This window comes from Silene latifolia, chromosome 1 (assembly GCF_048544455.1).
Source record: "Silene latifolia isolate original U9 population chromosome 1, ASM4854445v1, whole genome shotgun sequence".
NCBI lineage: Eukaryota > Viridiplantae > Streptophyta > Magnoliopsida > Caryophyllales > Caryophyllaceae > Silene > Silene latifolia.
In genome coordinates this window covers 26699556-26725612 of record NC_133526.1, presented here as the reverse complement: position 1 = coordinate 26725612, position 26057 = coordinate 26699556, and the positions used below count along the sequence as shown (strand labels likewise).

General features: G+C 40.7%; 1 protein-coding gene and 1 non-coding gene across 2 annotated transcripts in view; both read left to right on the top strand.

The window, feature by feature from the left end:
• LOC141601759 (transcription initiation factor TFIID subunit 14b-like) overlaps positions 1-26057 on the top strand; it is a 35594-nt gene that overhangs the window by 6775 nt on the left and 2762 nt on the right. Inside the window, exons 2-4 of the mRNA XM_074422065.1 lie at positions 24554-24748; positions 24836-24899; positions 25960-26012. Coding sequence (XP_074278166.1) covers positions 25992-26012 — 21 coding nt within the window. The 5' untranslated portion in view covers positions 24554-24748; positions 24836-24899; positions 25960-25991. The remainder of the gene's footprint in view (positions 1-24553; positions 24749-24835; positions 24900-25959; positions 26013-26057) is intronic.
• On the top strand, positions 16061-16167 carry LOC141619315 (small nucleolar RNA R71). The gene has a single exon (XR_012531661.1). It is a non-coding gene; the product is annotated as a small nucleolar RNA R71 (small nucleolar RNA).

Here is a 26057-nt window from a genome sequence, read left to right as displayed (position 1 = left end):
GTCCTCAAGCAAGAGACCAAATTCCATCAATTGCAATATCCTAAGAAAGCTAAGCATAATGATTTAAAAACCCGAAACAACATGGGCAAGGAATAAAGCAAGACATGGATGAGATTTACACGACGGTGTAGCATAGAAAACTTTGAATGAACCTTTAAGCTCTTACATGATCTTTCGACTTATGGACTCTCACGGTGCACTCAAACTCTTTTTTATGTGAAAGGACAATTTTTGTGAATGATCACTCAACTATCCTCAACTTATAACAATGTGCCCGCAATTTAATATGATAAACATGTCAAAACTAGTAAGCAAAGACAATCAAATGTAAGCATGATAAAGAAGCCAAATGGGTAGGAAGAAGGCAAATAAACATGGGTAAGAAGGGGGAACAAAAGAGTTATGGTAATGTGGAGCTAAGTCAAGCTAGAAACTACCAAAATGCAAGGATGCTTAATCCCAATTCTAACCCATTTTGCAATTCAAACCATAAGAAAATTCTCCAAAATAAAATGAATAATGTTTGAGAATTTCTCACATCTTTTCTTCTTCTCTTTTTTTTAGCATTAAGACTAAGTTCACATGACTTCAAACAACAAAACATATCCCAATGAGCATCCAAACACTATCCAACTAAGCTACTAGCTCAACAAGGGTAGACAATTTTAATGATGTAGCTAAGGATAAATCTTGTGAAGGGGCCAAAAAGGCTAAAATATCATGTGAATGGCTCCAAAATGCTATAACAAATGAATGCATGCTAACCAAGAGATGACATGAGAACCATACTTGTGCGTTTTGATGTAACACACATTATAAGGAGACATCTACACTCACCTAAGTGAGACCAAATAAAGATGAATGACTTTTAAGGAGGTTCTACCTTACCAATTTTGTAGCTTGCCAAAAGTCAACATCAAGCCTATTCGGTTCATTCTCCATCTCCCACCTACTATGTCAAGACATCCCATGTAACTAATATCCCATCATTAAAGAATAAATCATTAGCAACAAGCCATTATTAGGATAAGCAAAGAGGAAAGTAGGCTACAAGCAAGCACAAAGCAAAAATTTCTCTCAAAATTTTTCAAATTTTCTACACTACATGCAAACTACACTATATGCAAATGCAATACCCCCCCAAGCTAAACATCACATTGTCCTCAATGTGCCAACTATCCAAATCACCCAATCAAACCATAAAAATGGCTCAAAGCACAAAACAAAGAGGACTAGAGGTTATGTTTAATGGGTTGCAAGATCTAAACTAATATGCAAAGCAATTAAAAACTTACTCAACTTGCTAGCCCCTCCCCCCCCCCCCCCCCCCCCCACCCCCAAGGTAGCATGAATTCGGGGGATTTCTTCATCAATCAACTAAGAAAAGGACCAAAAATCGAACCCCTTCCTCCCTTTCTTCTTCTTCTTACCACTACCACTTGATTCTCCTTGTTGGCCACTTCCACTTGAGTCATCCCCTTGAAGAGGAGTGACATACTCACCAATATCTTGGCCACTACCAAGACCATCACCATAACTACTAATCCCACCATATCCACCATAGCCTCCATAGCCTCCTTGCAATGCCTCAACCCCATAATCCGAACCACAAAAATCCGGACCGGGTTCATATGTAGCAAATGTACCTGCATCATTGTTAGGAGGGGAAGGGGGGATAGGAGATGGAGGAGGAAATCCACCCGGAAGATAAGTATAGAATGAAGGGTGTGGCCCCTCGTGTTGGATAACTCCTTGCCTAGCAAAATGATCATAAATAGGATGCAATGCAAGTCGTTGGTCATCACGAATTTGATTAACACCTAAGTTCATTTCCCGCATCATGTTCATCATTTCTATGCTATAAGGTGACTCAATGCTCGAGGTGGAGTGACGTGCTTGGGAGGATTGACCTCCCACACGCCTCTCAACGGTGGTAGGTGTCTCACCTCTAAGGGCCAAATGGTAGGTCGGTCTAACAAAAGGGTCACTTCCACGATGAGGCTTAGTGTGAACCAAAGCCTTAATTTCTTTCTTTTCCTCGGGTAGACGAATGGATTATTGCCTACCTATCTTCCAAATTATGTTGGGATGAGCATCTTTAAACCAATTACAAGAAAGAAAGTATTCATAATCAAGCCCGACTCCCTTAGACCTACACTCAAGCAATGGTCTCAAATCGGTATTCTCTTGGTTAAACCTACACAAATGGTGAGCAATTTTAGTGACCAAACCCCCTAAGACAATGCAACTATTCTTGACATTACATTGTTTGGTCAAGTGGACCACAAAGTGGTAGGGGATATTGATTCCCCACTTCTCATCACCATTAACATTCAAGAAAGCACCCAAGATTTCTAACTCAATCTTCCTCACCGAGTGAGGTTCATTTCTCCCAAAAAAGGTCCATCCCATAAACCTTTGCCAAATCCTTATGTCGGGGTAATGAATAAATTGATGAGGGTATGATCCCAACCCGGAAAAGGCAAGTGAGAAATGGCATTCCAAGTCAAAACGGGGTTATAATCATCGGGTGATTCGGTGGGTAAGTCTCTGTGAGGCAAATCAAAGATAGAGGCAAAGTCCGCTAAGTCCAACCTATGATCTTCATTAAACAAGCGAAAGGTAACAAAAACAACAAAACCGGGTTTCCTAGACCTATGAAACTCGAAAGAGATCAAGAACTCAAGAGTGAGTTTGGGGAAGGTCTTATAATTCATGGTATAACAATGCTTCATACCAAGATTCTTAAACAAAACCTTAACATTTTTCTCAATTCCAATATTGTTTAAAGATGCTTGGTTGATAAATTTTGTTGGTTCCATACCTTTGCTCTTCAACATAACCCAATTGTTGTATTGAGTTTGTGAATTGAAGATCACATTTGGATATTCCGGGTCATGCCATTGTGGGACTTCCTCCATTTGGACATCCGCCGCTGCATTTGAAGGCTCCGCCTCACCCCTCCTTCTCTTAGAAGCACCTTGTGAAGGAGCTTTTCTTGGTGCCATTTTTCTGAAATTTTAAGACAAAATTCATCTTAAGGCGAACCAAAATTCATCCTAATAGGCATAATAGCATTAATTAGTGAACTAATTCATACTACAAACATGTAATAAGCATTCTACAACCAATTTCTAGCACTAAAAAGCACAAAATCGAATTCCCCCAAATTGATTTAGGGTTTGCATAATCCAATTAATTGATTGAAAAGGATGAATTTAAAGAGAAAAGAGAAGAAAACTTACCAATTTGATGTTAATGGATGAATGAAGCTTGCAAATCAATGAAGAAATTGAAGTTTCCTTGTGATTTTAGATAGAAAAATGAAGAAAATAATGGAGATAGAGAAGAGGGGGTACCGTCGGGTATGAGTATGAAGGATAGAAATTTTTTTTTTACCCGTCAAATAGAAGCTATATTTCCACAGAACCACGACCCCGATCGGGGCCACCAACCCCGATCGGGGTTGACTGTAAATCCCGTTTTTGACCTCCTCGTTTATGGACGTGAATTGTTTTCTCGTTTTTCGAAAACCACGTCCCCGAACGGGGTTTTTGCATGGGGTTGCGTGTCAAATGCACTCCAAATTCTCCTTTCTTAATTCTTCACCTAAAAATCACAAAAAGAAACATCGTTAAGTCGAGTATTTTATTACTAACCTACAAAAAACAATAAATTGCAGAAAATTAAAAACAAAAATAAACAAAAGCAATAAAAAGCTTGGGTTGCCTCCCAAGAAGCGCTGATTTAACGTCCCGCACGACGAAAAAGCTTGAGTCGGTTTAAGATATCTTTGGTAGAGGTTGAACGGTCATTTCCTCTATCACACCAACGATCACATTCTCATGGTAGAGCTTCAAACGATGACCGTTTGCCTTGAATTTTTCGCCCTTGGTGGTCATCACTTCAACGGAACCGAACTTGTTGACATTTGTGACGGTATATGGACCTGTTCACCGTGATCGTAACTTTCCCGGAAATAGCTTGTATCGGGCATTGAATAGCAAGACCTTATCACCAATTTAAAATTCCTTGTTCAAGATCTTCTTATCATGCCATCTTTTTGTTTTCTTCTTGTAGAGACGGGAGCTCTCATAAGCTTGCAAGCGGAATTCATCGAGTTCATTGAGTTGCAACAACCGCTTCTCTCCACTCAATTTCGGGTCCATGTTAAGCTCCTTAATTGCCCAAAAAGCCTTTTGTTCCATCTCAACGGGAAGATGGCATGCCTTTCCATAGACCAACCTATATGGTGAGGTACCAATAGGTGTCTTAAACGCGGTATGGTAGGCCCATAAGGTATCATCGAGCTTCATACTGTAACACCCCCGTACACCAGAACGCCTTACCAAGGACCATTCCAGTATATGACGGTGTCACCATCTCGGTTTCCCGAGGAGGTAGATCAAATTAGACAATATGAGAACAATATTATATCATTAAAGAATCTATTTCAAACCATTCTATACAAGTTCCTAAAAGCAATACATCTCAACTACAACACTTGTGATTCTACATCTCTAGACCAGTAGCGTGATGACTCGATCCCTCCAATCCCAGCAGCAGTAATCAACAATACCTGCTAAGTCAACTGCTCACCATCCCCGAATGGATCACCGCAGATACCACAAAACAACACGGGGTCAGTACTGACCAAACAAATATGAAATAAGACAATAAGTAAATAGCTGATCATCCGCTATCCCAACTCACCACCTCGTATACACACCGACTACACACAGAGTGTGTAGTCCTGCCAGATTACCCATCGCAACAGATAATCCACGCCGCCAGTGGGTGACCGCAGCCCATCCCCACCTAGTCCAGCTCCTCACGAGCGACTATCAGTCCCTGTCCCTTAATGTGCACATCCCCTCCCGTGGCGGGTTCCACGGAGGGCGAACTAGGGTGTGAAGCCACTCCCGCAAGTGACTCCACCACGATCTCAATCACAACAACACAGCTGTCACCTGACAACGTCAACACCACCACAACCACTATACTCCAAGGATCAGCGGATAGCCAATATTCACAATACAATCATAGAATTCAATTCAATTAACATTAGACTGAGTAGGGAGACCCTACCTCATAACAAGGCATGAAAGACTTCCATCTAGAGCCACGCACAATTCCAATAAGCACCCTAACATTTATAACCATATCCTATTACACAACTATACTCAAATAATCATATAAACGAACACAAGGCAGCAACTTACCTAACCTTGCTCATCGGTGACGACATAGACAACCACCATTCACGATCTCCTCGCTCCGCGAGTCCCGACGTTCCCATGGTAGGGTTAGGCTAACTCCTTAGAGGCATAAGGCTATGGAGTGATTGAGTAAGGTAAAGGTCTAGGGTTAGAGAAGAGAAACTGTCGAGGAAAAATGAGAAAATAGAAATGAATCTCGCGAACACGCATTTATAATAATACGTCATCCGCAGCCATACTCGGTCGAGTATAGGAATACTCGGCCGAGTAGACTCCACTCGGTCGAGTATTGGTGATACTCGGCCGAGTGGCCTCCGCTAGGTCGAGTGACTGACTTATACGCCCCCTTTTTACCAGTCTGATCCCTCACCCAATCATCCCTAAGGTCTGTTTGGTCAACAAGATAGGTCAACAGCGTTCCTACAATTCCCGAGTATTACAATCTTCCCCCCTTAAAAGAACTTCGTCCCCGAAGTTCAGCCCGCACGACACTCCCGCAAAAGACTTTACGTACCATGACCCTAACCACCTTCACCAAGGTGCGCAAATTCACACTATCCATACGTTACCATGAACCATCTTACTCAACAACAATCGCTTATCACAGCTACCTTTCCCAACAATAACCCATTCTCAAAACAGTATGCACCTATATACCTACATGAGTATGCAATTGCGACACTTTACACAGCGTAAGAAAACCATACACAAATGTAAACTACCACATTCCGTACACTTATATTAAATATACAAAAGCAATGCGATACTCTATTGTAGAGCAACACTCACATTATAAAGAGTACTAAGTATACAATCCCCACTTTCCAAACACGCGATATATACGTACACAATCACCACATTCCGGACACACACACCATTGATCATCATTTGACTCGAATCTTTATATTACTTGACACCCGTGCACCATGTAATTTTCATATTAATTGAATACACACAGATGCGGCTTAAAGAGACATAATTGTAATTTAGTAACTCCGAATGTGAACGCCTAACATACCTATAATGCCCAATATATCATAAAAATTAAATACTTACTCATAAATAAAATACATATTTCACAATTAAAATACTTATCATAAAACTTGAGTTGGGACATCCATGTATAGTATAACCTTTATATTACTCGAATACAACATAGCTATCACTTCAAGGGAACATGAACGTACATACATGAAATTCCAAAATCATAGATATAACTAAACACATGTTTTACATACATGAAATACTTAATTCCGCGACATTACTCTTCCCCTCTTAAAGGAACTTCGTCCCCGAAGTTCACTATTAACTAAGGCTAACACGCACCCCTGACGGTGACATTACTCGTAGACCCTTGTAGTATACCCCAGATTATGACACTACATACTCTTGACTCCTAAGGACCAAAACATTACAGCAACCTAACAACGTATGACACGGTCCGTATAATTAATGAGAAATGACAGTGTGACGTGAAAATCGTCAAGGTAATTATCACTGTAACCGGACATATCTCCATATCAAGCTTATTACAACCACTACGCTGGTTGCGTAAGGTGTTACCTGACAACCAAGCAATGTCGTAACATCAAGCATTATCAATCACGTATCCATGGTACAACTATCATTCACCTAAGCGGATTATTATGGTATAAAATAACGAGATAAGACATGGACCACTCCCCTATACAATTATCACATAACTTCACCTGTGTCTTCTGTTACCTCAACATTCGGCCGAGTATGAGGAATACTCGGTCGAGTGAGCAATACTCGGTCGAGTGAATTTGTTTACTCGGCCGAGTGAGCTCTACTCGGTCGAGTACGGCGTATACTCGGCCGAGTTTTCATGTCCAGGGGCGTTTTAACGATTTTACATAGTGTTCACAATTAACCTGCATAATACTTTCCGCAGCAGTAACAAACATAACAAATCCCAACCAGAGTCGACATACCACACATCTGCCTACGATAGTTAGCTAACTAACGGCCTTATGGCCAGATACAGTCATCCAACGTAGAAAATACCAAATACCGAAAGCAACATCTAAAAAAAAGGATAGTAAATCTGACACAACCAGATAAGTCTAACATTCAAGAAATCAACTAAATAAGAGTGACATCCAAGATCAGCAATGAGGACCCTCCTCCATGTCATCACCACCACCAGCGCCGGAAGTACCGCACTGAACTCCGGCACTGGAAATCCCTATTTCGCCGAGTAGTCCCCTCCCGGTGATCGCCGGAGTTGGCTCCCCACGGTCCCGCGAGGTAGCCAAACTCGGTCTCCTCCGGAGGTCTCCAGAAACTCGGGTCCACCCCATAACTGTGGAACACTCCCGTATCCACTCCTGGTCCTCTCCACCATACAGGCTGTGCCAAATTAGTCCCGATGCCTTGATTAAGGGTCATCTCATGAAGGTTGCGAAGCACCAAAGTAGAAGAGATCCGCTCAGCCAGCTCATGAGGCTGCATCCTAGGGTCATGCACAGTAGGGTATGGTGCGAACTGATAAGAAGAATAAGGGTAGGAGTCGGGGGCAGAGTAAGAGTGCTCAGACACAACCGGGTCTACCCTAGACTGCCTAACTCCACGGCGCTCCCTAGGTGGGGGAGGTGCCTGCTGCTGTCCCTCAGGTACGGTGGCGGGCTCAGGTAAGTCCAGGAGAATCCGGGGGTCGATCAGGTAGGACTGGGGCTCAGGTCTAGGGATGGCACAAGGTTCCCACTCGGCCAAATGATCGACAACGGGGAGACGAGCTGGGTCCGGAAGCACCATCCACATAGTCCCTCTCACCCTCCAAGCATACGACCCGTCATCCATCTTCCTCAACCAACGGTTTTGACGCCAATACTGGGCGTCCATGGTAGGGACAACCTCAACATACTCATTCCCCTCAGGAGGTGGGGCCTCGAAGTCGGCCAGTCGCTGAGCTAGGCGGGTCACTATGGCCCCGCAAGCAACAAATCGGGTCTCAGACTGTGCCATGCGCTCCAGACTGGAGCACACTATACCAGGAGCACTGTAGTAAAACGGTTTCCGGCGGTGGAGGTTAAGGTAGGACACAAGAAGCATGACCTCGTGAGAGTTGAGTTTACTCACGTCCTCTCTCGAGTAAAGTAGACAGGTCAACATCCTTAGAAACATACGAAGGGAAACGTGCTGAATATCATTAATCAACATGGCACTGACGGTAGGGGCGGGTCGGCCAGTCAAATAAGGCAGGTACTGAGGTGCGCCACTGTTCTTGGCCACGTCACTAAGGTAGTCATCCTCCTCAGCCTCTAAACCTAAATGGTCAGCCAACTCATCCAGGGTAAGCTCATGATCCCTATTCAAGAGACGAAAAGAGACGGTCTTCCCCTTCTTATCATACACAAAAGAACTCAAAAACTCTAGGGTCAAGTGAGGGTATGATTTCTTTCTCAAGTGATACAACCCCTCCATGCCCAAAATTTTGAAAATGTGAACTATGTCTTCCTTAATCCCCAGAGTCTCAAGAATACTAGGATTGACACAACGGGTGGGGCGAAAAGGACGACGCATAAGAGCCACGAAAGCCTTACGATGATCAAAGTTAGCGAAGATGACTGATGGATGAGCCGCCACCGGCGGTACGACCGGTTCATTGCTACCTTGCCCAACCTCGAGTTGGACCTCCGCGCGAGGTCTCTTGTTGGGTAAACCTCTAGTTTTCACCATACTGCAAGAAAAACATTCTTAACAAGGGATTGACATATAAAAGTTCTTAACACAAAAGACGGACTGTTTTACTTGTATATCGATTTTGGAATAAGCTTTGGAAGATAAAATAGCAGAAATCACCATCTATTTTACAAATCACATTGTTTCCAGTTTTTATTTTTGTTTCAAAGCAGCGAATGATGTTCCACAACAAAAGAATTCGTTTTTGCTAACCCTAGAACTCAACATTGAATTTTTACTTCATGGAATAAATCAACCAAATTATATACAAGTTCTATGTGTGGTCAAATTCGAAAATCAAGAGGTTTAAGACAGAATTTCGATTGTTTTTAACCGGAAATTGAAATTTAGCATGTTAATCCACAAAGTCTTTGAAAACAATCAAGGAATTTGAGTTTAGATCTTACCTTAAACTGACTTAGGGCAATTAAGAACAAGTGTGGCACCAAGATTTCACCCAAAAGCTTGAGAAAAGAGGAGTATGGAGTTTTAGAGAGAAGAAAAGAGGAAGAGGGAGGCGGAAATAAGGAAGAAAAGGCCCGAGAGTAGGGTTTTTGTATAACCCGAAATTGGCTTGCTACAGCGACACTCGGTCGAGTGTTTGGAATACTCGGCCGAGTGTTCACTACTCGGTCGAGTGTTTAGGATACTCGGCCGAGTGTGCATTACTCGGTCGAGTACCTTTATTACTCGGTCGAGTTTTGAAGAACAGAATCGATTTTTATCCTAACAAAATGGGCACTCGGCCGAGTTTGGTCCACTCGGTCGAGTACTCGCATCTACTCATTCCAATATTCGAAATAAGGAAGGAGTCGTAACTTTTCACCGTTCCTGCAAAACCAAATAACATCGTTCGGAGTTCCGGGATTCCGGCTCGTCACAATTAAAGTTGATTTCTACCACATAAACACACAACAACACATGTATCTGCACATTCATCTCTACACAATCATTCCTTCCACTTTATCCCTCACTATATACAGAAACTATTTTACTGTACCCATACGACACATGTCACAATCTAATTACGATAATAATCAGGTTTAGATCTATATCACATCATTTCCACTTCTGCTAATCACCAAACATACACCCTATTCACATTTGTAACACAATAACGCCACACCTAACACGTCCCAAACGAAACAAATTGATTAAGTTGTTATCGATCACACATTGCAATAATTCTACATTCACTTCCACTTTTCTACACATTTAACTAACACATATCACACAGCACGCAACACTTAGCAACCCACGACTCACACTAGCTACCCTTTTTCCCGTGTCTGGCTTAAGTCCGATGGGGCCATGATTTTGAAATGAGGGCGCCTACTCACCCAAAATCTAGCATCGGCTGGGGCTCCCAACGTACATGCACCAGGTTCATTTTAATTGACACCCTATGTTCATTAATTTCGTTGGTTCAGGTTCCAAAATCGTCGGCTCTGATACCACTTTGTAACACCCCCGTACACCAGAACGCCTTACCAAGGACCATTCCAGTATATGACGGTGTCACCATCTCGGTTTCCCGAGGAGGTAGATCAAATTAGACAATATGAGAACAATATTATATCATTAAAGAATCTATTTCAAACCATTCTATACAAGTTCCTAAAAGCAATACATCTCAACTACAACACTTGTGATTCTACATCTCTAGACCAGTAGCGTGATGACTCGATCCCTCCAATCCCAGCAGCAGTAATCAACAATACCTGCTAAGTCAACTGCTCACCATCCCCGAATGGATCACCGCAGATACCACAAAACAACACGGGGTCAGTACTGACCAAACAAATATGAAATAAGACAATAAGTAAATAGCTGATCATCCGCTATCCCAACTCACCACCTCGTATACACACCGACTACACACAGAGTGTGTAGTCCTGCCAGATTACCCATCGCAACAGATAATCCACGCCGCCAGTGGGTGACCGCAGCCCATCCCCACCTAGTCCAGCTCCTCACGAGCGACTATCAGTCCCTGTCCCTTAATGTGCACATCCCCTCCCGTGGCGGGTTCCACGGAGGGCGAACTAGGGTGTGAAGCCACTCCCGCAAGTGACTCCACCACGATCTCAATCACAACAACACAGCTGTCACCTGACAACGTCAACACCACCACAACCACTATACTCCAAGGATCAGCGGATAGCCAATATTCACAATACAATCATAGAATTCAATTCAATTAACATTAGACTGAGTAGGGAGACCCTACCTCATAACAAGGCATGAAAGACTTCCATCTAGAGCCACGCACAATTCCAATAAGCACCCTAACATTTATAACCATATCCTATTACACAACTATACTCAAATAATCATATAAACGAACACAAGGCAGCAACTTACCTAACCTTGCTCATCGGTGACGACATAGACAACCACCATTCACGATCTCCTCGCTCCGCGAGTCCCGACGTTCCCATGGTAGGGTTAGGCTAACTCCTTAGAGGCATAAGGCTATGGAGTGATTGAGTAAGGTAAAGGTCTAGGGTTAGAGAAGAGAAACTGTCGAGGAAAAATGAGAAAATAGAAATGAATCTCGCGAACACGCATTTATAATAATACGTCATCCGCAGCCATACTCGGTCGAGTATAGGAATACTCGGCCGAGTAGACTCCACTCGGTCGAGTATTGGTGATACTCGGCCGAGTGGCCTCCGCTAGGTCGAGTGACTGACTTATACGCCCCCTTTTTACCAGTCTGATCCCTCACCCAATCATCCCTAAGGTCTGTTTGGTCAACAAGATAGGTCAACAGCGTTCCTACAATTCCCGAGTATTACACATACTCCAATCCTTTCGTGATTTGGCAACAACTTTTTCAAGTATGGACTTGATCTCACGGTTGGAAACCTCCACTTGGCCACTAGTTTAGGGAGGATAAGCCAATCCTTTTCTATGATAGACACCATATTTTTCCAACAAAGCATCAAGTTGTTTCTCACCGAAATGAGTACCACGATCACTAATGATTGCTCTTGGAACACTGAACCTTGGGAATATGATCTTCTTGAACAAGTTAATCACGTTGCGAGCATCATTGGTAGGAGTAGCAATTGCCTCTACCCATTTAGAGACATAATCAACGGCAACCAAAATATACCGATTCCCTTTTGAGGAAGGAAACGGTCCTTGATAATCTATGCCCCAAACATCGAACACTTCTACTTCCAAGATACCATTTAGAGGCATCTCGTGCCTTCTTGATATGGAGCCCATCCTTTGGCAAGCATCACAAGCCATCATGAAATTTTTGGCATCTTGGAACATAGTTGGCCAATAGAAGCTAGATTGCAACACCTTTGCAACGGTCTTGGATGGTCCATGATGACCACCATAAGGAGAAGAATGACATCCTTTTAGCACCCCTTTCACATCCCAATATGGGATACATCTCCGGAATAGCCCATTGGAGCAATGCTTGAACAAATGTGGATCATCCCAGAGGAAGAACTTGGCATCATGTAAGAACTTCTTCCTTTGTTGATATAAAAGGTTGGGTGGCAACTTTCTCCCAACTAGGTAGTTGGCTATGTCGGCATACAAAGGAGTATTGGCTTCCAACATCATTAGAACATCGTCGGCGAAGGAATCATCGATAGGTAACTCAATACCTCCATCATTGAACCTCAAACGGGATAAATGATCGGCAACAACATTTTCGGCCCCCTTCTTGTCTTTAATCTCAAGATCAAATTCTTGCAAGAGCAAGATCCATCGTATCAACCTTGACTTAGCTTCTTGTTTGGCTAGGAGATGCTTCAATGCGGCATGATCAGTATGAACAATGACTTTGGAACCAATCAAGTAAGAGCGGAATTTGTCTAAGGCATAAACAATGGCAAGTAGCGCTTTCTCCGTGGTGGCATAATTGATTTGAGCCGCATCCAAGGTTTTGCTAGCGTAGTAGATAGCATGGAGAACCTTGTCCTTTCTTTGTCCTAGCACGGCACCTACCACATAGTCACTTGCATCACACATGAGTTTGAATGGCAAGTTCCAATCCGGTGATTGGATGATAGGTGCGGAAATCAAAGCCTTCTTGATCCTATTAAAAGACTCAAGAGAATCGTTAGTAAACACAAAGGGAGCATATTTTAAAAGAAGCTCCGTAAGGGGTTTGGCAATCTTGGAAAAATCTTTAATAAAACGGCGTAGAAACCCACATGGCCTAAGAAACTCCTTACACTCTTCACATTTACCGGTGGGGGTAGTTGCTCAATAACTTGGACCTTATCACGGTCCACTTCAATTCCTCTTTCCGAAACAATATGACCAAGCACCACTCCTTCATTTACCATGAAGTGGCACTTTTCCCAATTCAACACCAAATCAACTTCTTCACAACGCTTCAAAACTTTGGACAAGTTAGTCAAGCAAGCATCAAAAGAAGAACCATAGACGCTAAAATCATTCATAAACACCTCCATGATAGACTCAATGTAGTCGGAAAAGATGCTTATCATGCAACGTTGGAAAGTGGCGGGGACATAACAAAGACCAAAAGGCATTCTACGGTAGGCAAATGTACCATAGGGACATGTAAACGTGGTCTTCTCTTGGTCATCCGGGTGAATGGGTATTTGAAAGAACCCGGAATAACCATCTAGATAAGAAAAGTATTTGTGACATGCCAACCTTTCCAACATTTGGTCAATAAAAGGTAATGGGTAGTGGTCTTTCTTGGTGGCTAGATTTAGCCTCCTATAATCAATGCACATTCTCCAACCCGTCACAATTCTAGTTGGAATTAACTCATTTTTATCATTTTTGACTACGGTGGTTCCTCCTTTCTTAGGAACCACTTGGACCGGACTCACCTATTTAGAATCGGAAATCGCATAGATAATTCCCGCATCTAACAATTTAAGCACTTCCTTTTTTACCACTTCTTGCATGTTAGGATTTAGTCCTCTTTGACCTTGGACACATGGTTTATGATCTTCCTTAAGATTAATTCGGTGCATGCAAAATTCGGGACTTATGCCTTTTAAATCGTCAAGTTTATAACCAATGGTTTTCTTGTGAGACCTTAAGACATGAAACAATTTAGCTAATTGACTCACATCTAATTTAACATTAACGATTACCGGACACATCCCCTCATCATCTAGAAAAGCATACTTCAAATTGGAAGGAAGGGGCTTAAGCTCGGGTTTTTGTACCTCAAGATCTTGAGGTGTAGCAACCAAGCCTATAAAGTGTGAGCTCTCCTCCAATGATAGCTCCTATCCATCCAATTCTTGCTCCAAAGTATCAATCTCCTCATTTCCACTCTCATCATCACCTGCAAATGATTCTAAAAGCAAGAGTGCCTCCAAGGGATCTTTAGATAAAGATCGAGGGATAGAGTCTTCTATAACAATGTCAACAACATCCAAAATGTCAATAGAATAACAAGACTCTTCTATAATTGGACTCTTCATGGCACTATTCAAATTATATGTGACCTTATCGTCACCCACTTCCAATGTAATTTTACCGTTCTTGACATTAATTAACGCACCCGCGTTATGTAAGAATGTCTTCCCAAAATGATTGGGATTTGGGCATCTTCGGCCATGTCAAGAACAATAAAATCAACCGGAATGAAAAATTTACCAACGTTAACGGGAACATCCTCCAAAACTCCCAAAGGGCGTTTTATAGAACGGTCCGCCATTTGCAATGTGACACTAGTGCATTTTAAGACTCCCATATTAAGCTTAGCACAAATAGAGTAAGGTATTATACTCACACTAGCACCTAAATCGCATAAAGCTTTATCAATTTGGTAGGTGCCAATTATGCATGGAATAGAAAAGCTACCGGGATCTTTTAACTTAGGAGGGGACTTTTTTTGCAAAAGAGCACTCACCTCGGCGGTGAGAGCTATTGTTTCAACCTCATCAAAAATCCTCTTCTTAGTTAAAATGTCTTTCATGAACTTAGTGTAAGATGGAATTTGAGTGATTAATTCGGTAAAAGGAATGGTTACCTGTAGATTCTTCACAACTTCCATGAATTTACCGAATTGAGAATTCTTTTTATGCTTTGCCAATCTATGAGGAAATGGCACTTTGACTTTTTCCGGAATCTTTGCTTCAACATCTTTCTTTGGAGGAGCATCCTCCACTTCCTTGACTTTCTCAACAACAAGTGGATCATCCACTTTCTTGGGACTTTCTTCAATTTCCTTATCATTTGGAGAAACCTCCAACTCAACAAGCACCTCCTCATCATCTTTGGGCATGGATGGACCATCATATTTTGTACCACTTCTTAAGGAGATAGCATTAAGGGTAGCATATGGTTGCTCACCTTGAGGGGGTAGTTGACCCGATTTCCTTGAAGAGCTAGATGAGGCCAACTGAGCCATTTGTTGCTCCAACATTTTGATTGCGGCATTTTGAGCTTGCTCATTCTTTTGGATTTGAGCCAACAATTCCTTTTGCATACGGACTATCAAGCCCTCAAGCTTACCTCCCTCTTGGTTGTTTTGTTGGGCATTTTGTGGTGGAGATTGATTTTGTTGGAAATTGTTTTGTGGGGGCCTTTGTTGATTTTGATAACCCGGTGGAGGGACATATTTTTGTTGTTGAGGGACATAGACATTTTGTTGTGGTGGGGGTTGTGGTTGAGGATTTAGCACATTGTTGCTTCTATAAGACATATTTGGGTGAAATCTTGAATTTGGGTTATATGTGTTTGAGAATGTGCCCGGTGGATAAGTATTTTGTCTTAAAGCTAGAAAGGCATTTACCTCTTCAATAAGAGCTTGGCAATGAGCGGCATAATGACCCGCACCTCCGCAACCATCACACACAACGATTTGGCTTGTTGAAGACATAGCATTGACTTGTTGAACGGAATCTCTAGCATCCCTTTCCGCCAATTGTTGTTGGAGCAAAGCAATTTGAGCTAGCAAAACGGAGTTGTTGGAGGATTTTTCTTTACCTTTGGATGGCACAACTCAGGAATTGACATATTGGGCATCATGGACCGCCATAAATTCGATCGTGGCATGGGCAAGGTCGGTGTCAATTTGATCAAACCGTCCATTGTTGGCGGAATCAAGAATCCTTCTGGACTCGGCACAACATCCATTGTAGAATGTTATTGCTAGAAACCAATCATCTAGCTCATGATGTGGGCATTGTCTTTGAAGCTCTTTGTACCTCTCCCAAGCCTTATATAAGCTCTCAAGAACTTGTTGACGGAATCCGGTAATTTGGCTCCTCAAAGTTTGAGTTTTCTCGGGTGGAAAAAACTTTTGATAGAAGGCTAGAGCCAAAGTCTCCCAATTGGTGATTCCCATGGCGGTGCGGTCAAGGCTATTGATCCAAAGCTTGGCCTTGTCCTTCAATGAGAAAGGGAAAAGTATTTCCCTTATTTGGGCTTGAGTGACGCCCGTTTGACGGATCATGGAGCAATAGTCACAAAAGTTTTGCACATGCAAATTGGGATCCTCCAAAGGACTTCCCCCAAATTGATTCCTCTCCACAAGGCTAATGAAAGCCGGTTTGATCTCGAAATCCGGCGCGGTGATTTGAGTAGTTGTGATTTCGGCCGGAAGCATGGCCGCGGTGAGCTTTGAGTGATCGGAAAGTTTCACCATCTTTTTGGTAGTAGATGGTGATGGTGGTGGAGATGATGAACTTGAAAACTCCTCCTCTTCAAGGGCTTCTAGATCGTCTAACTAAGACTTTCTAGCACTTTCGGCTTGTACGGGAGAAGAGACCTCTTTCACTTCCTTCCAAAAACGTCGTCTCCTCCTAAAGGTTCTCTCGGGATCGGAATCCGGTGAAAGCAATTCTCCCTTGCGTGAGGACCTGGGCATAAGACAACAATTTCTAGAGAAGTGATAAGTAGCGGTCTCAAGGAACAAGTGTTCCCCAAGACAAAGGAAAACAAGATAAAAATCGACAATTCAAAATGCAATAAAACCGTTTCCCCGGCAATGGCGCCAAAATTTGATAGACTTATCGCGTACCTATGCAAAGATAAATTCCCTAGACACGAATTAATGTAGTAATAGGGGTCGAACACAAGGAAACGGAAATTACGTCGTGAATTGCTATGGGTAGATTTTTATCAAGGTCGACTTCTATTTTGGGTTTGGTTTGTTTGGTTGATGATTAATAAAAATTACGATGTAAATAATATAATAAAAATGAGTCTAAAGGGTTCGGGTCACTCATGCAAAGGTAAACATATGAACATGATAAATTTGGTACTAATAATTTTGTCAATTGTTTAGGCTTAGAGATACCCACCTTACGGCATTAGTATCAACCATAGACCGGGTCCTAGAAAAACTCTCGTCCATGACTAGGTCGTCCTACCACACATGCTTAGTCTAATTCAATTCCGTGCCTCTCGACTTTAGAACGAATAAACAAATTTAATCTACGACTACGGCCGATAATCAAAGATTAAACGTAACAATGCAAACATGTGATGGAAACAATTGAACAATATTTATTATAAACTTATTTAAACATGTTATACATTTGATTTTGCATGGCTCCCCTAGCCTTTAGACTAGGAAATTTAGCTACTCATACTAAATTGTAAATTGCAAACTAAATTATAAGAGATGTTAAACATGGTTGTTTGATTTATGTAAATTAGATGATATAACATGTGAAAGGATTAATGCTAATGTAAAATGAAATGCTTGATTATAATAACTATGTGGTAACTAAAATAATAATGTAAATTGCAAACTTGAAATTAGAAATACCTTATAAATGAGAACTTATATGGAAGAACAAATAACAAATAACCAAAAGCTTGAATATCAAATGCTTGAGAATATCTTGAAGTACAAAATGTTGAAAGATTAACTAATGGAATGCGTAACTAATTGTAAACTAAAATGAGAAAACTAATGAGAGAAATTATAATGCTTGAGGCTATTGTAAGTATACTTGGACGTGAAAAATGAGATGCCCTAAACCTCGGAATACCTCTCATATTTATAGGAGAGGAGAAGGAAACGTAAATTCATCACCCGGTTAATGCTTGCATTTGGCATCTTAAGAACTTTTGGAATCCCATGCTTTCCCCTTGACTTTTGACTTGCAATTTGGGCTTGACTTGGATATTTGATCACATTTGTATTTTGCTAATTGATAAGTAGCATTTTAGTCGTATTTTACCCCGCATTTATAACTTATTCCGACTCGATTTCGTGTGCTTAAATGTCTAAAAAGCTCATTTGATTACTAATTTATAATAATTAGTCGTATTAGTTTATAATTAATAATTAATTGTGTTTATGTATAATATTAGTATTATTATTATTATTATATTAATTTAATGTGTAGGGAAGGCGGAATAATAAAGAGGGGATTCGAGTCAAGCGCAATTTGAGACGGAAATTAAGGAACAAGTTGGATCGAGACGAAAATAAGACGGGTCAAGGTAGAGTCAAAGGAAGGTGATGGAAAGATCCACATAAGCAAAGTCAACTCTTGACTTTAGCAACAGAGCAACAACATTTCGTACCTGCATCATCAACCTTCCACCATTCATCAATCATTACCACCATTCACACCATTTCATTTCACCATCACCCACCTTCACTCACCATTAATTCACCTCCATCATATACCCATAAACTCACCTCCATTAATAACCACCTTCAAACCCTCCACCATCATTCATAATCTTCATCACCATTAAATTCGACAGCCACCGTGCTCTGCCACCACAGTCAGTCGAGCACCCAACAACAACAATAACCCGCGACAACCACATCTCGCATTCACCAGCATCTCCACCAACACCGAATCCGACATAAGCTGCTGCTCCATCTCCAATTCACCCACAAATCCACCACCATTCAATCACCATTCACTCGACCTCAACCCAGAAATCTCCGTCCCATATACTCCATCATTCATCCACCGTACTCACCTTCATCTCCGTCGCAACCACCAGCTCAACCACCAACCCGTGCTCCTCTTCCCTGCATTAACCCAGAACCGATCTCAATTTGATTGAGCAACCCAGATTCGAGCACCAATCGACTTCAATTCGCAGCACAGCAGCATCACAATGATTCAAACGCGGCATCGAAACCCGAGTTGAATTGCAGTCGATGCTTTTAAGGAAAAAGGAAGAAGAAATCAAGAAGGGGATTTTAATTGCAGCTGCCGGGTGAATATTGCAGCCGAGGGAGTCAAGTATGCCCGGTCGGGTGAAGGTGATGCCCGGTCGGGTGTAATGTTACCCGGTCGGGTACAATTCTTGAGGAAGGTGTTTTGGCTTTTGGCAGTAAAAGACAAAGGAAGCTTTGTTTTCTTTGGGTTGAAGTGTGTGTCGTGTGACACAATTTAAAAGGGGAATTATTATTGTTATTATTATTATTAGTTGTATTAATATTATTAGTGGTATTATTAGATTAGACTAGTATAAAAAAGGAGACTACAACACACCTTATATTAGAACACCTTACCAAGGAGAATAGAAAATTAGACTAGTTAATTCTCTCCTCTCAAATATTGTAGAACCCTAATATTTCCTCCCTCATTTTCACTCAATAAAAAGTTGTAATCTTTCTTTAGTTATTAGTTTAAATCTTCCTTTGTTTATGCAAGTTCTTCCTTTCTCATTAGTATACTATTAGTATTTTGGGTTGTATTTGAAGATTAGAAGAAATTCATTCTTCCATTATTGCCCAAGATTGTTACTTTCCTCTTTGTTGGTACAATTCTCACCTTTTGTTTGCATTTATTTTCATTTGTTTACATTTATGTTCTTTACTTAATGTTTTCATTCAAAGTTTCTATTTTTATTATGTTTACCATACTTGTTTGTATTTTGTTCCATTTTATTGTTAGTTTTTCATCCTTAAACATGTGTGAGTAGTTCTCCTCTAGGGCTTAGGGGGATCTCGGGTCTATAATGGGTACGATTTTGGGTTAGAATTATAAGGAATAGGGTGTTTTATTGGTTGTCACTTTCTTGCACATGAAGTGTTTGTAGAATTCTTTCTATGAAAGTTTGAGTATTTTCTCACATGTTTAGTTGTCTTGGTGTCTATACTAATGGATGAACAATCTTGGTGTGTAGACTATTGGATGATCTTTGTGTATGTGTGTGACGGGTTTTAGTTAATCACATGAAAGTGGGTTAACGAATTCTAGGTGCCCTAAGACATTAGGCATAATTTCTTGACTAATTGAATCACCTATTCCCCTTATTTGTCTTGTTTCATGCCCAATGACCCGAGTGAACCCAAAAGCTCTAGTCTTTCTCATATTGATCAATTACAATTGCATTTAGTTTAATTTTATTCCTTATTTGCATCTTAGTTTATCATAAATCAAACCTCTTTCATTATTAGGCTAAAATAGGACTTAAACAAACCAAGTATACACCCCCGCCATCTTCGTGTTCGACACCCTAATTATACTACTTAATTTGGGTTCTTATAAATTGTTTTTGATTGGGAAGTGACGACAAATTCCTACCTATCACTAATTGATCCAACAAATTCCCATGCAAAAATCCATGCAACTTGAAGTACAAAGTCCATGCAACATCCAATCCTAAGTCCATTTGGTCTTCTTTCCTCTAAGCTTGCAATTTCTAGCACTTTGTAGTATTTTAGCTCCAAAAAGCTTATTCTCTACAAAATATGTCAAAACATCCAAAACAACTAGAAATGCAAATATTAGCTATAAAACACTTAAGATAAGTGCTAAAGACATGTAAAATCAAGCTAATATAGGGGGTTAAAATGTATAAAATATGCACTTATCACATGCGTGGGTCGAAGGTAGTGAAAGTGGCAAGGTGATATCCCCGTGTAGACCAGGGAACGAAGTGATGATTGTCGCTGATCTTCTTAAGCCGCAAGGGAGGGGGTGGGGGGAGGAGACTGTGGAGCGTATGTTCCTGCCTTTCGAAGCAGCCCGAATTCTCAATATCCGCATTAGCCCAAACTTGCCGAGAGATACGTGGTACTGGAGCCTTGAAAGAGACGGAGAGTACTCTGTTAAGACGGCGTATGCGTGCTTGGTAGGGGATACTATTGATACAGGTGGTCCGTCGAACTGAGAGAAAGAAAGATGGTTGTGGAATCGGCTATGGAAAGTCCGGGTTTGGCCTCACATCAAGCTTTTCTTTTGGCAGCTGTGTAGTGGAGCTCTGACAACCTTGGACAACATAGCAGCTCGGGTCAGAGGTGAGTCTTCTTCTTATTATTTCTGTACTTCTAGTTCCGAATCATCTTTACATTTGTTCCGAGATTGCAGTGTGGCAAAGTGGGTGTGGAGCTCTCTTAATTTGGATGAGGCAGAGGAGGGAGTTACAGCGGTTGGGGTGGGCGAGGTTCGTGACTGGGTGGAGGGGATATGGCGGGAAGCAGAAGTGCGAGAAGTAGAGAAATATATGGTTGGATGTTGGGCGATCTTGGAGCATAGGAACAAGGTGGCTTTTGACGGGGCTTTGGCAGAACCGGATAGGATTGCGAGTCGGGTCAGGGATATTCTTTCGGAGTTGGAGACCGGGGATGAGGGTGGACGAGGTAGGCCGAGGAGGAGGGAAATGAGGACTGAGGAGAGGGGGAATGACGGGTGGAAGACGGCGAGGAATGGCTATGTTAAAATTAATGTGGATGTGGGCACTACTACAGATACAGGCTATAACAACGGTCAAAAACCGTTGTTATATAAAAAAGCGGACGTTGTTAAAGCGTCCGTTGTAGAAGGTTTTAACAACGGTTGGCTTACTTAAGGAAACCGTTGTTAAAACTATTAACCACGGTTTTATGTATTAAAACCCGTTGTGGAAAGTGTGACACAATTTTGGGGGGAAAGTTATAACAACGGGTTTTAATATACAAAACCGTTGTTATAACTAAAGACAACGGGTTGTTATAAAATAACCGTTGTTGTTTGTTCTTAAAAAAAAAAAAAAAAAATTAAATATTACTAGATGCATGCATAATTACGGCTGTTAGAATTCGATGCATGCATTATTACCGACATCACTTTGTACATATGAACGGATAATATGGAATGAGAAGGGTTAGTAATAGGATTTGAAGCAGCATTATTGAGAGATATGATGATGATTATGGCACAACTTCCTAACATATTTATTAATTAAAAAGCAATTAACTCAACCCACACATTGCTTAGTATAAATACATTGCATATCTCAACTAACATTTCCATTATCTCATATATTCATCTCCAAACTCTAATCGTTAAAACAAACTCTACTTAATCTTTCAAATCAAACTCAAAAAACTCTAACAAAATGAATGATTTCATCCTAAAGACTCTTACCATGATCGAGAACAACAACTTCATCCGCCGGTTCCTCCATATTGAGGAAAGTTTCAGGAGCTACCTTGCGGAAGCTCGATCCGCACTGAAGCACGCCAAAGAAGATGGCTTGACGGAGCAAAAAGCAGCGATTTGCGGCTATATGACGATATAGCAAGCTGGCCGAACGGAACCTCCAAATAGCCAAGGAGGAGAGGATGGATACGATAGAGCACAATAAGATCCTCCATGAAAATATAAGAATTGCATTTTTACATATGTAATTTTTTTTTTTAATTTATGTATTTATAAATATATATATATATATATATATATATATATTAATTATGTTTATCTTACTTCTTCATCTTGCTTCTTCATTGTTTTAGTAACTAATTATGCGAACAATACTTAAACAAATAACATAATGGTCGATAAAAACACATATATGCAAAAGAAATAAATAGAAAAAGAAAATAATGACGATGAAACTAACAAAGTGTGGCGAGATTTACCGATAAATACGAGTAACGTAATAGACGATGAAATCACGGTGACGGCGAGAAGATAAAGCGACGATGAGAAAGAGAGAAATAGAGAAAGAGAGAAAGAGAGTGTGTATGTGTTTTGTGTTTGTTTGTCTGCTTTGTTTGTGTTTGTGTATTAAGGGTTGTGTTTTGTGGCTGCAGCAGACTTACATTTGTGTGGTTTATAGTATGGAAGGTATTGACAACGGTTATTAAACAACAACCGTTGTGAAATATGTTTTAACAACGGTTGTAAAAAACACCCGTTGTCAAATATGTTTTAACAACGGGTTTCTTAAGTAACCGTTGTGATTACTTTTCACTAACTTTGCGCCAAATTATTAACAACGGTTCCGCATGTGTGACCCGTTGTTAAAAATAATAACAACGGTTTTTATAACCATACCCGTTGTAATTGATTTTAGTAAAATTCGCGCCATACATTCTACAACGTCTATTGTGATTTTCGTGAATAATCGTTGTTAAAGGGGCGTTGTAGTTGCCTAAATTTGTAGTAGTGGGGGGTCAAGGAAGAGGAAGGGGTAAGCACGGGAGTGGTTTGTCGGGATGCGCGAGGGGAGGTGCTATGGGGTATGACGATGGTGCGCAACTCGGAGTGGGATCCTCGGTTTGCTGAAGCGGCTGCGGTATATGACGGATTACAAGAGGCACAGGCTCGTGGACATCGTGAGGTCGTGGTGGAAAGTGACTGCCTTCAGGTGGTTGAAGCGCTGCAAGCACAACGTAACGGGAGGAGTTCGTTTTTGTTACTTATTGAAGACATTTTATCGCTTTCAAATAGTTTTCTTTCTGTAATTTGGTCGCATACGAGTCGTATTAATAACTCGTTAGCTCATGCTTTAGCTCATCCTTTTCCTAGGGTGGTTGGTAAAACTGTGTGGTCGAACATTTTACCTCCTGTTGCGAACTCTGCGGTGGCGTATGATTTATCTTTAATATATTAATACCCTTCGGGTGTTTTCCTAAAAAAAAAAAAAAAAAAAAAAAAAAAAAAAAAAAGTTGACACATTTGGAAGAATTAGAGCTGATCAAAAGCGGGCTTGGGCCGGACACGGGCCGGGCCCAACTACTAAAAAAGTGTCCGACGGGCCTTATTTTATAGCCCGAGCCCGCTAAGCGGGCCAATTTCCACTGTCCATACCCGTCCACTTCAAACGAGCGGGCCGGCTAGCGGGCCTGACTAAAATCAAATACAGAAATTAGTGTTTCTATTAAAATACGAGTTTGTTATCGCTACATCCCACTAGAACTTAACAATTGTCTTTAAAGCTTACCCTTAAGAAAGTATACTAATTTTCAAAAGATAAGTTTACTAGATTTTGGAAAAAACACAAGTTTGACATGATAATGTTCTACTACAAACATCAAAAGTTCATTTTTGCCTTGGTCTTTGTGCGGCATTGTTAGCGGTTACATACAAGAATCCCGTTAGCATATCGTCCATTCTCGAAAAATCTTTATACGACAAGTGTAAATACCGACAATCTTCCACTTATATGTAAGGTATAAGTATTCATTTGCGCTACTTAATTGGTTTAGAGTGTACAAATTGTAAATGAAATGAGCATAGAAGGTCGGAGGATTGAGGGTTTTTGAGGACTTTTATGAGGTTAATTTTAATAGCGGGCTTAACGGGCCGCCCATGGACAATTTTTTTTAGTCCAAGCCCGTCCATTTATTCTAGCGGGCCTAGTTTTCTTGTCCGTTGCCCGTTTAATTTTTTATTTTTCTTGTCCAAGCCCGCTATTTTAGCGGGCTGGACGGGCTGGGCCGAACGGGCCGACCCGCACTTGATCAGCTCTAGGAAGAATGATTGATGAATTCATTCATTCATGATTCAAGAGAGTAGCATGTTGGGATTATCTTCATAAATAATTGCCTTCTTTTATCCTCAAAAAATACTTCTACTAAAAAAATAACACGCTCTGCCCATCTCATCTCATCTCATCTCATCCTCTTTGTTTCGCCGCCCATTACTCTACTCATTGCTTTGGTTATTCCCTTTTTTCTATCCATTAAACTTTATTAATATTTGTCTGTTTATTTTTTATTTTTTGATGCATATTTTGGAAAATTGTAGGGAGTTTGATTTCCAGAAGTTGGCTAATTTGAGGTGTTTGATTAGTCATTGATATTTGATTGAGGTATTTGAGCTTAACTTCTCATTTTTGTGTTTAGTAATTAGTTTTCTTAATTTTAATGAAATTATGTAATTCAAGTTGATTGTTATGTCTTTAATTTTAATGCTGATACTGTTTTATCGGAAACACAGAGGTACATCTGACCCCACACAATTTGCGGGGTAATGTTGTTGTACTGCTGTACTGTAAATTTTATGTGTAGTTGTAATTATATGAATCCTCATTTCAACGGTTATTTGTACTGATGATAATAAAGTAGAGTGATAGTAATTAAGTAGGTGTAAGAATGATGATTAATTAGAAAGGATGATTAAATTTCGGCATCATTTTTTTCAGAAGTGCCGGCGAATTATCTAATTCAATGGTTATTGCTGACTAAAATATGAGACACGACAACGTTACTCCAATGCGGAAAGAGGTCCTCTTGTGGGGACGTATATACGCGGTCTTACTCCTATGTTGAAAACACAGAGATTGTATTTGGAAATTTTGATTGAAAGTAAATAAATTGAAGCTCCTGTTTGACTGGAGCAACACATTGCTTTCTTGTGATATATAAATTGTGACTGAAGAATTCCCGAGATTTTGACCTCCTTCACAGTTGTTAGTACGTGCCATCTGTCTGCAATTGGGGGTGTCATGTACGTAGATATTGTGTAATCTTCGTTTTGGGCTTGACATGCTACGTGGTGCTCAATTGCACGAGGATTACTGAATGCTACTTTAGTAATTCGTTGCCAATGTGAATTATCGTAGCCCCATTTAGGCAGGCATCAAGTCGTCAGCCTTGCAGAATCAGTTTTCTGTATCTGAGAATGTTCTTAAATTCTAATAGGAAAGTCAGCCAATGCACTTCATTTGATCACGATTAACTCGAACTGACAGTCAGTAGAAGCCCGATTAGTATGGTGTGATTGAGCACATTATGGCTAAAAAAGAACTGACAGCACAAAATAGCTTCTCAAATCATTTTAAGAATGTATTTGGTTTATATTTGGTTTTGTTTAATTCTTCTTGTCATTAATCTTGTACTACCTTTAATTCTCGTGTTTCATCGTTTCAGTTCAAAGGAGACAATCGTTTTGTAACCAGAATATGGACCAAAAAATGAAGAAGGTAAGCGCACAAATTCGATTGTATTATACACCAAATGAATATATA